The 17015-nt window shown below is 36.2% G+C and overlaps 2 protein-coding genes across 2 annotated transcripts; one reads left to right on the forward strand and one right to left on the reverse strand.

Moving 5' to 3' along the window:
• Positions 1-2694: 2694 nt before the first annotated feature.
• Positions 2695-3174, reverse strand: LOC132174089 (RING-H2 finger protein ATL39-like). Its single transcript, XM_059585796.1, has one exon. The coding sequence runs from the start codon at positions 3172-3174 to the stop codon at positions 2695-2697; it is 480 nt and encodes a 159-aa protein (XP_059441779.1).
• A 1819-nt stretch (positions 3175-4993) lies between these two features.
• On the forward strand, positions 4994-9200 carry LOC132174934 (respiratory burst oxidase homolog protein A-like). Its single transcript, XM_059586691.1, has 14 exons — positions 4994-5372; positions 5519-5672; positions 5952-6000; positions 6094-6207; positions 6383-6766; positions 6866-7255; positions 7360-7455; positions 7618-7733; positions 7829-7993; positions 8105-8264; positions 8345-8452; positions 8532-8660; positions 8890-8968; positions 9091-9200. Exons 1-14 carry the CDS (start codon positions 4994-4996, stop codon positions 9198-9200), a joined length of 2433 nt encoding a protein of 810 aa, XP_059442674.1.
• The last annotated feature ends 7815 nt before the right edge of the window (positions 9201-17015 follow it).

Consider the following 17015-nt stretch of genomic DNA (forward strand, 5'->3'; position numbering starts at 1 on the left):
ATGGTTTTAAAAAATGGCACTATTCATGAGCTAAAAAAAATCAACCGGGGTGCCCAGCCCAGGTGCACTCATTATATATATATATATATATATATATATATATATATATATATATGATGTTACAAATTCAAATTGCCCAGAACTAATTAAACGACTAGATCGCATTTCTTTTCATATTATTAATTGTTTGGTTGAAAGCTATATATATATATAGTGGCATGATCCTATTTTGATCATGATCAATCACCCACTAAAACATGAAGGGTACACCACCTTCTTCTTCTCATCGATCAATTACCCATGCACCGAATAATCTTGTTCTAATCTAATCAATTACGTGAAGATATATATATATACATGACTTAGGGTACTCTATATATGGTCTTACGTACTAATTAAGATTAATGTAATTAAGATTAATAAGCTACAAATTAAAAGTGGTTGTTTTCTAATTAAACACATGCATTTTTGCTCGCATGACCAACCACTAGCTGGCCAGGTGTATGTGGTCCCTAGCTCGTACCCTTTTGTTTGGTTGCCAAAAACGGAAAGTCGTAGCAGGTGACATTTGTTCTTTTAAACCAAAGAATAAAAAATAAATAATAAGTAATACAAGCCAAAAGCAAAGCAGCTCGTGGGAATTAATGACATGGCCGCAAAAGCATGAAATATGATCATCTTCAGTTCATTTTGAACATTTTTAATTTATTTTGAATAGGAGAATATCCAGTTTATAGTTAAATTTTTTTTAAAAAAATTCTAAAACCATAAATAAGACACATGTCCACTAACAAAAAATAATAATAAAATACCATTTTAGATTAAAACAAATAAAAAATTAGAAAATATTTTTAAAAAACTAAGGGTGGCCGGCCAGCCCATAGGAGTTGGCTGGACCACCCCTATTGGTCTGGGGTGGCTTCGACCACCCCAAACTGGCCAGTCTGGGGTGGCCGAAGCCACCCCATGGCCCATGGGGCTGGTCCTGCCACCCACAAAGGCCAAACTAAAAATAAAAATAAAAAATTGTTTGGCCCTAGGGGGTGGCCGGACCACCCCGTTGGGCCAAACTAAAAAAAAATTAATGGGGTGGCCGAAGCCACCCCAGGCCAACAAGGGTGGTCTGGCCACCCACATTGGGCTGGCCGGCCAACCTTAATTTTTTTAAAATATTTTTTAATTTTTTATTATTTTTATTTAAAATAATAAAATCCTATTCCCAAAATAACAGAGGCAAAGACAATTAATCACAACACAAAGGGTGACTCCACCGATGATGTCACACCTTTGTCAGCATGCATGCACGCACTCTTTTATGGATCGATCTCGATAAACGGGCAGATGATGGTCAGGATGGTTCATTAACCACAGAATCATAAGCACACACAATAGCATTAATATGACTTCAGGCATTCTTCCAGGATCAAGCGGCTGAGCTCGATCCTAGTCACCTTTGTTCAAATCCATGATCAGCTTCAGGAGTTGCCTTTTGGTCATTTCCACGTCACCTTGATTCTCAAATAACTTGACGACACCGGCCCAGTGGGTGCACCGGCCACCTTTTTCATCCCAAAACAATTTTTCATTATTTCTCTTCGGTAAAAGTTGGTGGTGTCTAGTTAAGTTTGCAGAGGGTTAATGTTGTCACGTGATCAGTTGCCCAAAAAAGGAAAGTTGTAGCTAGATCGCTTCTTAAACAATTAATGCGACTGCCTCGCTCCTAAGAAGGTTGCATCTAGCTAGCTAGTTGCTCTAAATTGGATCAATTTGGAATTTTAGTCCATTGAGACATCAAAATCTTGTGTTTACAAAGGGAATTGTTTGTGGATGTTGGGGCTTTTGAATGCGGTTGAACTCCAAAGCTTTTGATATAAGCATCTATATCTTAAAATAAACTAAGATATTTTACTACAGTTGAACTACAGTGGTGCATCTTCTCACTGGTTGAACTTATCGTACTCTGTACTAGCTAGCTAGGGGCCATTAATTGGGATTTTTGTTATATATATATAAACTAAGTAATACATAATTAACTATAAATTTCATAATTATTAAAATTTTAAAATTACATTTATGTTTAAGTGTTAGAAAATGCTCCTGGAGTTACCTTTTGGTCATTCACCCGTAACCTTGATTCTCAAACAACCTGACGACACCGGTGGGTGCACCGGCCACCTATTTCCTCCCAAAAATAATTCCTCATTATTTCTCTCTGGCTAAAAATATGCGGATTATAGGAAGCATTAAATTGAGAAGGGGCCCACAAGAACTCAAGAAAGGCATGGTTTACCTTTACCCTTAAGGGTGACGTACAGGAGTTTGAAAAAGAAATCGGGAAAAATAATGGGTTACGTACCTTTACGGCTTTACCATTATTTTTTTTTTTTCACTTTCATAAGTTCTTTCAATCTTTATTCAAGCTCTTACTTGTGATGAGCTCCGAGAATTTACTATGATGCAGCAGATTATAATGTGGCTTAGCTTACATGTGGAGATGCTTTTATCTAGATCGATCTATTTGTGTGATTTATATATATATATATATATATATATATATATATATTAAAAAAAAAAAAAGAACAGACATCGTCTAGTATATATATTAGCATGCATTAATAGATAAACCAAACCAAAACGTCTGATAAACCAAACCAAAAAAAAAAAAAAAAAAAAAACCTTGGGAATTTGGAATGGTTAATTATGAGACCCCACAAGTACAAGTGAGACAGACTTACGGCAAACGGGACATGTTGTGTTCCTGGAAAAGTGCTCTGCTATGCACCCGTTGTGGTAGGCATGGCCGCAAGAGCTAAGCAAAGTAAGCTCGTCCCCGTCATCATAGTTGCACAGGCACAACGTACACGTGTCCTGTTGGAAGGGTATATCGGAGCCGCCAGGGTGGTAAATGACCTTCGACAGTAAATCAGGATCAACGGCACCATTAACCGCCTGTTGCATTTCTACCTCCTCCACTCGGTTGTGGTTGGCTTGACGGCGACGACAGTGGAAATAATGGACCAACAGGAAGAAAATGACGACGAGGGAGGCAAAGATTCCCCAAAATATCGGAAGGAAAAGGTTATTTTGCTCGTGCATTTTGTATACGGAATGAGGCAATATTTCTGCTTTTCCTCCAAAGTCTCCGACTCCGGGTGAGGGGGAGGGAACTTCCATGCGTCTGGTAAATCTCTGAAACGCTGCTTCTCAAAACTGTTGCCTTTCTTTTTCTTCTTTTCTAAGGAGGATAGTAAAATAAAGACAAATTACAATAACAATGCGTAGCAGATCCTTACCTACTGCCTGACATGATAAGTTGCCTGACATCACATGGGTTGCCAAAAATGGAAAGTCGTAGGTGATTTTCGAAGCCAAATTAAGAATAAAGAACAAAAAAAATAAATAATAATCTAACCACACTGATTAGGGTTTCTTGAATCAAAAAGGCTAACGATCGTTAAAACCAAGGGAAAATCAATCTACTTGCATTGGTTAGGTATTACTTTTATTATGCTATAAATTACTAATGCCCTAGCTTGGACTGCTTCCTAACAATGCAACTGCCTCCTGCATTTTTTTTCCATCCCTTTTATTGATTGCAGAGTTTGACTCAAGAATAGCAGGATTAACGGGACCTGCAGTATCAGCTATTAGGCAGATTTGCCCAGGAGTACCGCGTCTATTTTAAGAAGGTAGAAGAGGAGGGAGATGATTATCTTGTTGACTCTTCCCACAACGTGTATCTGATGAGCCCAAAAATGGAGGTTGTGAGATGCTTCGGTGTAGAGTACAATGCAGAGGAACTTTGAGATGCAATAATGAAGGAACTGAGGACCACCCTGACCTAATGTCTCCCAAGATTTTGATAGGTTGCCCATATTTCTCCGATGCGGTAAGGAAAATATTATATTTTAGACAGCCATTCTAACATGACCTTTGTTTTTGTGGTTCTTTCATTCCCAAAATTTTTAAATTTCACACTCATATGTTATATATATACTGAGTTCAAATGTCAATGAGTTTCTTGTTTGAAAATCATCTAGACAAGAGCATAGAAAGATGAACAGAATCTGATTCTTGAAGGCTATCTTTAAAGTTACACTAGATAATATGCACTGCTTAATTAATCTACATTTTTTTTTTTTTTTAAAAAAAAAAAGCAACTGCCAGGTGTCTTTTATAGTGATGATCTGTCGTTTTTGTCCATGTGTATTAATGCTTATTTGATCATTATTTCACTACGTTGGTCCATGGATGATTGACATAATTGTCTCACTATAAAAGTGGAGATCGACCATGATAAAATAAAATAAAAAGTGATTTTTAGTATTATTATTTTCTTTTCTTCTCGGTTAACTTGTTCCATGCCACTATGGTTTACCGGCCGGTCACTAAATTATCATCGCATTTTCAGATACACTGTCAAAATTTTAATTGTTACATTAACATATCCCCTAGTTCGGTTTAATAGTATTCAAAGAGATTTCTTATTTTTCTCCGAAAGCCAAAAGCCTTCCCATAATTTTATTAGCTATTCAGATTTTGAACATATATCCCGCCTGCCTCATGAGCCATCTATCATCTATATATGTGTCTTAACCGCGAAACCCCACTCTTTTATCGAATCTCAATCTACTGCCTGCCTATATATGTACTCTTAACTTGGCTGAATCTCTCTCTCACTCTCTAATAACGCAGTACTAATAGCTAGCTAATTTCATTGTCAGAAGAAGTAGGTAATTAAGCATCTATTTCATTAATACTAGCTTCTTTAAGTACCAACTATGGTATGCATAAAGCATCCTACATGCATGTTAATTTACCCATTTTCAACACAGAAGTCTTGAAGTCGTTGAAGAACAGAGCTGAGTTATCTGCATAGGCTTGAACAATTTCACGTGTCATGAGTTACAACAGAATGGTGATGCCAAGCTTAGAGCCGGAGACGGTGATCAATGTTGATGATGAAGGATACATAGTTCAGGAGAGGCTTTCAATGTCAGCACCTGCTTCAATTAGGGAGGGCTCGTTAAGCAAGCTCCAACACTTCTCCGTGGAGCTCCAGGCTGAGTTGGTGCGGCGGTTCTCGTGGAGCCACAACCACGCGTCGTCCATTTCGATGACCTCAGCAGTGGCTCAAACTAGTGCTGGAGCCGATAACAACTACGCCTTGGCACTGGAGGGTCGTGCTCAGAGACGACAGCTGGCTCGACTTAATCAAAATCGATCCGGTGCTCAGAGAGCCCTACGCGGTCTCAGATTTATAAGCACCAAAACCCAAGATGCTGTGGATGCATGGGATCAAGTCCATAGCAACTTCGATGTCCTCGCTAGAGACGGATTTCTCGACCGCACTGACTTTGCGAGGTGCATAGGTAAAGCGTTTTTTTTTTTGTTATCGCTATTTATTTATTTATTTTTTTTAAATAAAAAAATGTAAGATTCCAAGGAGTACATTCTTTTTTTCGTCGTTTCTGATATTTGTGTTTTTTATTTATTTATTTTATTTTTATTTTTACAGAAATGGAAGATTCCAAGGACTTTGGGTTAGAAATGTTCGATGCCTTGAGTCATAGACGAGGGCTTGACAAGATCAACCGAGATGAGCTGCACGACTTCTGGTTGCAAATCGCGGATGAAAGCTTTGATTCACGGCTCCAGGTCTTCTTCCAAATGTACGTACATAATTAATGAACTATTCTCTAAAGGTTGTTAGATCATTGTAAATTAAACATAATCTTTCAGCCAGCAGTACTATCAATACCACGCTCATGAGAAAATTTAGTTAGATAACAAGATAATTTAGTTGCTGTACGTAATTGCCAATTAAATCCTAGAAGTTAATAAGAATTAAGTAAATGATAAATACTTGTTTTTAATATAATGGTTTGTACAGTGTTTGTATAGTTTGCATGTGAAGGACCTGAAGAAGCTTCTTTAATTTAATTTTGCAGGGTGGACAAGAATGAAGATGGTCGTGTCACAGAGGATGAAATTAAAGAGGTAGGTTTCTACCCAAACAACAAGATCGATCGAGAGCTTATTTTACTTGTTTTAGATTTGATTTTTAATGAAAAATGTTCTTTAATGATCTAGATCATCATGCTGAGCGCATCTACAAACAAGCTACGGAGAGTGAAGGAACAAGCAGAGGAATATGCAGCGCTTGTGATGGAAGTGTTGGACCAAGAAAAAATTGGTTACATAGAGGTGGGTACATATTTCTCTAACTTTCTTATCATGAACCATGACATTTTTCATTACATTCCCAAATCTTACCTTATCATATACACTTATTTGAGATTAACACACAATTGCAATATATAGATTCTTTCTTGACATCACGAATCCTAATACGTTGTGGTTGACGATAATATATATGCAGCTTTGGCAACTAGAGGCGATGCTAGTACAGCAGGGTACGTTCCTTGATCAATTTAGTCCTGCGCTAAATTACAGCACCCAAGCCTTGAGCCGCCAGAAGCTGCTAATAGATGTTTTACAAAGAAATTGGAGGAGAATCTTCGTGTTGAGCTTGTGGTTTATTACCATGATTTGGCTCTTCACGTGGAAATTTTATCAGTACAAAAGCAAAGATGCGTTCAAAGTCATGGGTTACTGTGTGCTCACAGCCAAGGGTGCTGCTGAGACCCTCAAGTTCAACATGGCCCTCATTCTGTTGCCCGTCTGTAGGAGTACAATCACTTGGCTCAGATCCACAATTCTAGCCTACGTGATTCCTTTTGACGACAACATCAATTTTCACAAGGTATACACATTTATATTAATGTATGCATCAACCCCCAGTCGTTTAACCTAATTTTCACTTTTCTCTATATAAACTAACTGCGATATATGCTCTGTGCAGACCATCGCTGCAGCTATTGTTATTGGCATCATTCTCCATGCCGGAAGTCACCTTACCTGTGACTTTCCTAGGCTTTCCAACTTGCCTCAGAAAAAATATGCGACAATACTTACAAAGCTTGACTTCGGGGTAGATAAACCCAGCTACACGAGGCTGATCAAAGGGATAGAAGCGCAGACGGGAATTGCAATGGTGGTGTTGATGGCGGTTGCATTTACACTTGCAACAAGATGGTTCAGACGGAGCCTTATCAAGCTGCCCAAGCCCTTTGATAGGTTCACTGGTTTCAATGCCTTCTGGTATTCGCACCACCTATTCGTTGCGGTTTATATCTTGTTCATTGTACACGGCACATTCCTGTATATGGCGCACAAGTGGTACCTGAAGACGGTATATTTATTTATTTTTTCATATATATACATATATATGTCTTTTCAAGGGATATTTAATACATCAATATTAGCTTAGCTGACACATTGAATTCATGCAAGCAGACATGGATGTATCTTGCAGTTCCTGTTTTAGTATATGCTGGAGAAAGGGCCTTGAGGTTCTTTCGGTCTGCGTCCCATCTTGTCCGTCTTCTGGAGGTGAGAATAATTTTTTTTAACCACAACTCACTCACCTTGAACTAGTGCATGTGCAATATGTATACTCTCTCTAGGTTGTTTTCTCATCTTAATTAATTGATCATGACTGCTCTCTTTAATTTTTTATTTATTTACTTTTAACTTGAATTGTAAATTGTTTAGGTTGCCATATATCCGGGAAACGTTCTGATGTTGAAGATGTCTAAGCCACCCCGGTTTAAATACAAGAGCGGGCAATACTTGTTAATCCAATGTCCCACTCTTTCGAGATTTCAATGGTAATATTTAAAATCTTGGGGCACTAGAATTTATCTTCATCCTTTATATATGGTAATATGGCATGATGATGATTTTATATATGTATCACATGCAGGCATCCATATTCCATTACATCTGCCCCCGGAGATGACTACCTGAGTGTTCACATTAGGCAGCTAGGTGATTGGACACAAGATCTTATGCGGGTATTCTCTCAAGCCATTCCTATGGCCGGAAATAGTACTGGGATTCGCAGGGTTGACGAAACAACCCAGGAAGGGTACATTTTTGTTCTAGTGCTTTCTAATGGAAATTCCCTCCATAATCTCATTAATTAGAATTAGTGATACATTATTTAATATGTGAATAAATTCCTCTGTGGAGATAAAAGTTGGCCGAAGCTCTTAATCGACGGACCTTATGGTGCCCCAGCACAAGACTACCGGAAGTATGATGTCTTGCTACTTGTTGGTATGGGGATTGGAGCAACACCTTTTATCAGTATTCTCAAAGATTTGCTCAACAACATTATCAAAATGGAGGAGGCAGCAGTAAGTAACTTGTTTTATATTGTCAATCAACTTTTAATTTAAACTGCAAAATACTTAATTAATTAAATTTATGACATCAGGATTCAATCTCGGATGTCACTGCATACTTCTACTGGGTAACGAGGGAGCAAGGCTCCTTTGATTGGTTTAAAGGGGTCATTGATGAAGTTGATGCTCTTGATCAAAAGGTAAAAGCGAATGTTCTCTGGCATCATATATATATATATATTTTTGGTTGAAATTTCAGTACTAATTGTCAATAATTAGGGTGTCATTGAGATGCACAACTACCTGACTAGTGTGTATGAGGAAGGAGACGCCCGATCGGCCCTCATTAGCATGCTGCAAGCACTCAACCATGCTAAAAATGGCGTGGACATTGTTTCAGGCACTAGGGTACATACTTAAAACTCTTTGATAATTTACTACTTATTAATTTCATAGTAAATGTAGAATTTAATTAATATTTTAACACTATCCTCAGGTGGACTATTTTAATTTCAATTCGAGATTAAACTCAAAACTTTAACTCTAATACTATGTTAAGTCGTCATTTATTTTAAAAGTTTAAAATAATAAGAAATTGTGAATATAACAATTTATGTTTCCTATATTATATCATCAGGTTCGAACGCATTTTGGAAGGCCTAAATGGAAGAAAGTTTTCTCCATGATGTGTTCCAAGCACATTGGTGCAAGAATTGGTGAGAAAAAATGTCCATGAGCCCATAAAATTAAAAGAAAAAAAGAATATTGGCTGATTCAGATATATCTTCCAATGCTAATATTTAACACTTTGTGGTTTTGGTGAATTGGATCAATTCAGGGGTATTCTACTGTGGGGCACCGGTTTTGGCTAAAGAACTCAACAAGCTCTGCAATGAGTTCAATCAAAAAGGCCCAGCCAAGTTTGAATTCCACAAGGAGCATTTCTAGAAAGACTCCATCGGGTGTGTGCTAGCTGTTGAAAATCAGATATGGTTTGCCTTCCCCTAATGTAACCAATATTACAAATTGATCCAAAGAGAAACCACCAATCATGTCTCCTTTGGATGTGGCCTTCATTACCAGCTACTTTCTCTGCTTCTGTTTCATCAACAATCTCAAACATAAACAACTGTATATTGCCAATATACTTTAACCCTATATATGAGGATATGATCAACACCAAAATGCCATGGAAGTCAATTCAACAATATATATATATATATAATTTTATTTTATTTTATTGATAGATAAAGTCAAATTCAACAATATAACAACTACTATAAGATGAACCCTAATACAGACATATACAAGAGTGGAGAATCTGCAACAAGAAATTAAAGACATGCCTCAAGCATTGCACTTGTGTACTCATAGAATGCCTATGTGGCCCCTTCAGTCTTAACAGCTAATTGCATTGATAATCAAAATGATAGACCATTCATTGATGGAGAAAACCATAACCCTAACCATATCCTCATCTACAAGCCGGAGGACAAGATCAAGCATTATGGTTCTGACATAAACGGAAACACAGAGAGATCACAGAATACCTGAGGTCAAGATAATCATTCTTGCTTATAAATATTGGACATTTAGAAAAAAAAAAAAAAAAGGATAATATTAAACAATGAAGTATGTGTTCTAAGTAACCTAATCATATTAAATAATTCAGTCAATTAATATTGGATATCTTGGCAAATGCAAATATGGCCCATGGGAATGAGATTTACTAATTAATCCACCTAATAAACTAATATTTTCGTGAACACAAATTTCTTTCAAACTGGTTTGTAGGAAATTTCTGTCTATAGAGAAATATTATTCTTCACACCACAATCATACATTCATACTAATACTATACTGACATGACATTTATGGGTTAGTAGCCCTTGTTAAAAAAATAATAATAATAAAATTCAACAACCATTAGTTCATGTTAAATCAAAATAATATCACTATGGTGTAAAGTATAACATTAATGCTCTTCATTATACGAGGCATATGTGGACTATACGCTATATCTTTTCTAGGATTCGAGTTTTGAGCATTGAGACATGCGAGACATAAAATAATTATGCATCATCACATAAGTAATGCTTTAAGTAAGACTTATTTCTTATTTTTATTCCTCTAAGGGTGATGTGACTTTTAAAATTACCATTTAATCAAAATTTAATAATGATTAATTATAAATCTAATTATAATTTTAAAGCTATATCACCTTAGGAGATAAAAGGAAAATAGCCAAAAAAAAAATTAAGATGTATTCTAAAATAAAATAAAACTTTAGGCTCCCCCCCACTCCCCCCAAAAGAAATGATAATAAGACGTGGGAAAAAGTGCTTTTGAAAGGATTTCACAAGGGAGGAAAATGATTGGCAAGGTGAATATTATGAGAATTTCACCTTTAGATCTTTTCTCGGTTAGTAGTGCTTACCATATGGCAAAAGAGAAAGAAAATAGTTTCCAGGCTGAATGTTCGTCAAGGGTGGGAGATAGTAGCTTGTGGAAAGAAATTTGGAAGCTAAATATACATAATTTGGTTAAGAATTTTATGTGGAGGACCTTTTACCTACAAAAGAAAATTTGGTGAGGCGGAAAATAATTCAAGATATTTTGTGTCCTATATGTGGTAGAGAAGCTGAAACTATAGTACATATTCTATGGACTTGTCTATCGGCCATGGACGTGTGGGGGGTTAGCTTGAGAATTTTGCAGAAAAAGTCAATTATGGGAGAAAACTTTCTGCATCTGGCTGAAGGTATATTTATAGAGAAGGAATTTATTCATTTTGTTGAGACAACGCATAAGATTTGGTTCCGTCGAAATGCTTTCATTCATGAGGGAACTTTCTCTCATCCTAATGATCTGGTGCGGGCTGCCACTTCAAGTATCGAAGAGTTTCATCCTGTGCAGCATGTGGAAGAAGCCTCGAGGCCTTTGCCGAGAGTTTATCTGATGATATGGTCTAGACTTGAGGAGGGTTGGTTGAAGGTAAATTGTAACGCAGCTTTGGACCAATAAGGGGGACGTATAGGTATTGGGATAGTTGTTCGGGATGATGAAGGGAATGTGTGTGCAGCAAGAAGTTTCACCATGAGGGGTTGTTAGGATCCCACACCAGCTGAAGCTGTGGCAATTTTTTATGGAGTATCACTGTGTCAAGCTTTGGGTGCTCAAAACATTCATCATGAAAGCGATTCACAAGTGGTCGTCATTGATGCTTTGGTCTCAACTAACCCTTTAGTGGGTAGTTTTGGGCATATTGTGGATGATACAGGGGTTGTGCTTAATTCTTTTTCATAATGGAAGTGTGGGCATGTGGGTAGAGATGCAAATAGGGCTGCCCATTGTTTTCAAAGGAGGCCACAAATTAATTATGTCATGGATGGAACTTGGTAGGATGACACCTCGGGTTGTATTGCTGATATTGTAAGACTCGAGTAACCTGCTCAGTCTTGATTTTAACGTTTAATGAGAAGTTTTTGAGTTTTTATTGAAAAAAAAAACAAAAACAGAAACAAAAACAAAAAAACAATAAACAATAAACAAAGAACAAAAACAAAAAAGTACATAAAGATGAAAAATTCTGTATTGAAGGATTATCACATGGGAGAATTGAGAAAATGATCAGAGCAAAATGATGGACCAAGCTATGCATTAGTGTACCCTTTAATAAATGTAGTGATGCCCCGGCCCGTTCCCAACAAATACAACTCTTAAACAACAGAGACAACCCTTTTAATGGTTGTATATGTTTTTTTAATGAATAGACATTTTCCATAAGAACCTATCACTATGCATGTCTTAACATACACTTTTTTGAATATTGGGCTTCCATTGGATTATTTTATTAGTGTGGCCCATTAGTGGATTGCTAGCACTAGAGAATCAAGTCATGAATATTGTTAGAAATAAAATTACACTACAAGTTCTTCAGATTTTGGGCCTTAGAGCCAATGACAGGGGCACAAAGTTATTAGTTAAATAGCAAGAGGTACAATTCAAGTGGGGCACTATTAGAATAATCTGGTCACAGAGTCCTACTCAAAGTCTACATTGGAGTAGGATCCCAAGTCTAACTACAATTCTCAATCCCAATTCAACTCAAATAAGAAGAATTAGTCAAAGTTTACCTCAACTCTTCAACCTATAAATAGGTTCATACACAGGGTACAAAAACATCTTGAAATATCATTTTATACTCTGAGATTCTCTGAGAATTAAATTGTTCTAACACTTTGACAGTGGTTTGGCGCTGCCGTATGTGGGAACGAATCTGTACAGTTATAAATTCAGTTGTCAGAGATTTACAGACACCAAATCGAGTTTTGCCCCCTTCAGGGGTGTCAGATAAGTCTATGTTCCTCTTCTCTATTCAATGTATTCATGCATGTTTGTTATTGTGGCGTTTAATGATTTATTGATGAAACATAAGATATTATCTTATGACTTCCTTGTGAAATTTTCAATGAACTTGATGAAAATTTCGTGAACCACCAATTTGAAAAGGAAAGATTGAAAAGTTGGAATATGAGTTTTTCATCTTTTTAAATAATATTTTTTCTCTTGATATCTCAATAGATATAACTTCATCTTATTATTATTCAACCCAACCTACATTAATTGATGAGAACATTGCAAAGAAAAAAAAAAAAAATCAATCCTGGCATGGCCCACCAGGACCCCCATAGGTGAAGGCATGCCCGGTTGTATTTGGATCCTGGCCATCAAACCAATCTACAATACCGTAACAATTTGGACCATAATCAAAGAAATGACCATCAATTTTGTTACTGAGCTCAGCAATTTGGTAATCCGCGTTCACAATTAGAACAAATGTAAAAGTACCCGCTTCATCGGCTTTGATGTCAGGAATATTACCATTCCCCATTGGTACTGGGGTTTGTATATTAGAAGGGGAAAATGTTGCTCCACCATATCGAAGATAAGATGCTCCAGTAGCCAAATGAGTGAATATCTCCTTTGGCCAGTATCCATATTTGTAATCATCATCATCCATCAACCACCAATTTCCGGTTTCTTGATCCTACCAAAACCAGAGACCAAGAAATTAATACTACTTCAATCAATTTTGGACATTAATTTTTAAGCTTGTTACTACTTTGTACACACAAAAAAAAAAAAAAAAAAAAATTTTTTACCTGAATAATGGTCATTTTAAAACCGTATTGCGGTCCATCAAAGACAGAAATATTAGCAAAATATCCACCAAGGTGATATTCGTTATGTACTTGTACAAAACCTGGACATTCTGTATTGTAACAGCCAGTTTTTTGAAACCCATCTGCCTGTTGATATCATGTTCAAATGGATTCAATTAAGGGTATCTTTCATAAGATCACACAAAAGGTATTGGAACAAGAAATCGATCTATTCTTACAGTCCAATATGCAGTAAGTCGTGTGCGATTGTCACCATATAATTCAGGATGCACCTATACATATATAAATAACAATATATCATAAGGTGTAAATGAGAAGAAGAATATCTATATATAAAAATGATTGTTGACTTACTGCCCATCCAACTTCTATGCTGTTTGTTTCAGTTTCAGGTCCATTTCGAACCCATATTTGAGCTTTACTGTATTGGCCCACTTCCACATGTGGATTATTAATCGTGATTACTGCTTTTGCTCCATGGTAAGTCCCAACCTCCGATGTATCAATACCTACAGACTAAGTCAAGAAATTGATGTTATGATGATTTGAATATAATTAATTTATGCATTGGATACATATCATATGATAATGAACTTTTATTGAATATGATAATCTACAGTGGCGTGCATATAATTTATGAAGTTTTATTGAATATGATAGATAAAACCATGACTTAAATTAAAGCATCCTGGCCTCTTCTCCTTTGGAGGATTGTTAATGTACATGCATATCATAAAACTCAAGAGAAGTATACATATAATTATATATGTAGAAACTTACATATTCGCCAGGAAGTTTTGTTGCAAATGTGTGAAGGCTTCCACCATGAGATTTTGAGAAAGACTTCAAACCAGTTTTAGGTCTTCGTATCGGTACCATTCCTTGTGGGCAACGGAAACCCACAAGTTGGCTTTTTAAGAAAACTTCATTTGTCTTCCTTCTTGTTGAGAAACTTGGGTTCATCTGCATAATTTTGTAAATTATGATCAATTTTGTGAAGGAGACCCCCTTCCTCAAAAAAAAGGAATGTTGAAGAAAGAATATGATTTGTAATTAATTACACGAATTTTGTGATTCTTAAGCGGATGATGATGATCAAATCACCGGGCTGCCTATACATATCTACACTGTCCAGACCTCACCAACATCACCCATTTGCACATCAAAGCTTGACAAAGATCTAATAATAGTTTTCTTATTAATCACACACTATAGCATCAATCATACAAGTTAAAGTTTCTATGTTTTGTACTATGGAATTGAATGTTTCTCAACTGTTTTTTTTTTTTTTTTTCATCATGTGTTTTTCATAGGTATTTGAGTACCTGTGGCTCATCGAACATGCTAATTCTTCCTCCATCCACTACACAGCAGATAAAAGTAACACCAAGAATTACTAACATAAACAAACCCATAGAACTTGTTAAGCCAATTGTCTCACAGATGATCGATATCGATCGAAAGCCGTAGTGAGGTATATATATATGTAAGACACTAAAACATAATAAGGAAATATAATAATTAGAATATGAATCACACTCATTACAGATTTCACTAATGAATTTAGCCATTTTCATGTACAATTCAAAATCAATTCAAAGGAGCAAAGAATTAAATACATGTCTCCAAATATGCAATTGGTTTTTATGGAAGGACATAAATTTCTTTCAAACCAATATGAAGAAAATATTCCCAAACCCATTTAAAATAATGCCAAGTGTCATGGACTCCATCCATTGAATGACTCCATCTAATGGCATGGAGAAACTCCTATATGGAAAATTTATTTAAATACTTTTGAAACGCCAAATATATATATAGTCATCCTAATTCCTAATCGTTTTTATTCAAAATGAAATCTAGATAGAGTAGAATTTATTTCATATCTCCATATTAACATGCATCTGTTTTATAGAAAAAGAATTAAAAAATTATAAACTTTCATGCAAATAGCATGGAATGAATTACAAATGAAATTTTAGCATTTAAGACCTACTTATTATCTAGAGTTAAACATTTAACATATTTAAAATTTACTCATAATTGTATGGTTAGGCATAGAGCTTTAAAATACAAAATTATTTGTTATAGCTTAAAAAAAAAAAAAAAAAAAATCACCCATAGGATCCTAGGGAAATAAGTGCATGGTATTACATTCATATTTTATCCACACAATATACTACACGCCCATGGGCTTTTAGAATGAGCGGCCCAATGGGTCCAATTAAGCTTTTTCATTTCATGGCAAGCAAACTATAACCATCCAATTTAGACAGTATGACATGGGTTGGAGGAGCTGCGTGCAAGGCTTTGAGTTAAAGTCTTTGGTCCGAGTGTTTACAAATCTCATGGCTAGTTTTAAAAAAATGTTACCTATTAAAACTGCAATCAACTCCTTTTCTACCCACCATTGCACAAGGAGTGAATCTTTCAAACTGCAATCAACTCCTTTTCTCCACACAATAAGACTGCTTAATGCCTCTCCAACTGGAGAAAGTAAAAGTGGGCAAAGCAGATCTCCCTCAAATCCCCTTAGGGCAAGGGAAAAACCCCAATCTAGAAAATGCAACAATAAATTGAATTGCTTAATCCGATACTAATAGACTACTCAACCGCCACATCCTTGAATTAGGGTATAAATTCAGCATTCTTAGCCAAAAGGCGAAAAAAGTGTTACGATCCCAAGTGTTCCACGTGACTTAAGTACAAGCTTAATCATATGTATATAAGCTACTGGGCACCTTCCAATTCCTTAACAATTATCATGTCAACTTAGCTTTTTTGACTAGCAGGATAAAAACGCTCTTATTTTAGAATAGAATGCATGAGACTTTAAGAGTACCCCTTTCACCATGTCCTGTATATAAAGTTTAAACATACATTAGCAACTCAGACTCTTATTTTGTGTGACAGGTGGTGCCTAATGGTGATGGCTCGGTGTGTTTGGGAAGGGGGAGGTCGTGGGCTTCGATAGCGTCCACCACATAGTTTTCTCAGTGCCACGCCTAGAAAAGCCATAATCAAACATGTCAGCTTAGCTTTTTTGTTCATGATGTGGCACAATCCAATTTAGCAGTCCTCATAATGACATAACAATGATTACAATGTTAATCATGTTTAAATTGCTATTGAGATCATATCAGATTGGTATTGAGGATGAGAGTGATGATATAGAAGATGAACCCCTTTCATGATGCTGGACTTGTAGAACATGCAACACGAGGCAGATTAGAGGATCAATCGGTGCATAGCTTGACTTAAACAGTGGAGGAATCAAAATAGACGTTTTTTATTTCTTTTTTGGAAATATGCATGCACGTGATTATTTAAATTGGGAAGCTAGTTTGGAGACTTATTTTGAGGGAAGCTGTTTGTGAGGCTTAAATTGAAGGGTATTGCACTTCAATGATGGAAAAGAGGGCAAGCCAAAAATCAACACATGGGAGCAATGAAAGTGAAGTTACGGAAGCAATTTTTGTGGGCTGATTATACGATGGAATCATATGAAAGATCCACTCGTTAAAAAAAAGAGGGATGTCTGTGGAGGAATACACTTCAAAGTTCAACAACCTCTCTA

Source organism: Corylus avellana, chromosome ca3, assembly GCF_901000735.1.
Source record: "Corylus avellana chromosome ca3, CavTom2PMs-1.0".
NCBI classification, from domain to species: Eukaryota; Viridiplantae; Streptophyta; class Magnoliopsida; order Fagales; family Betulaceae; genus Corylus; species Corylus avellana.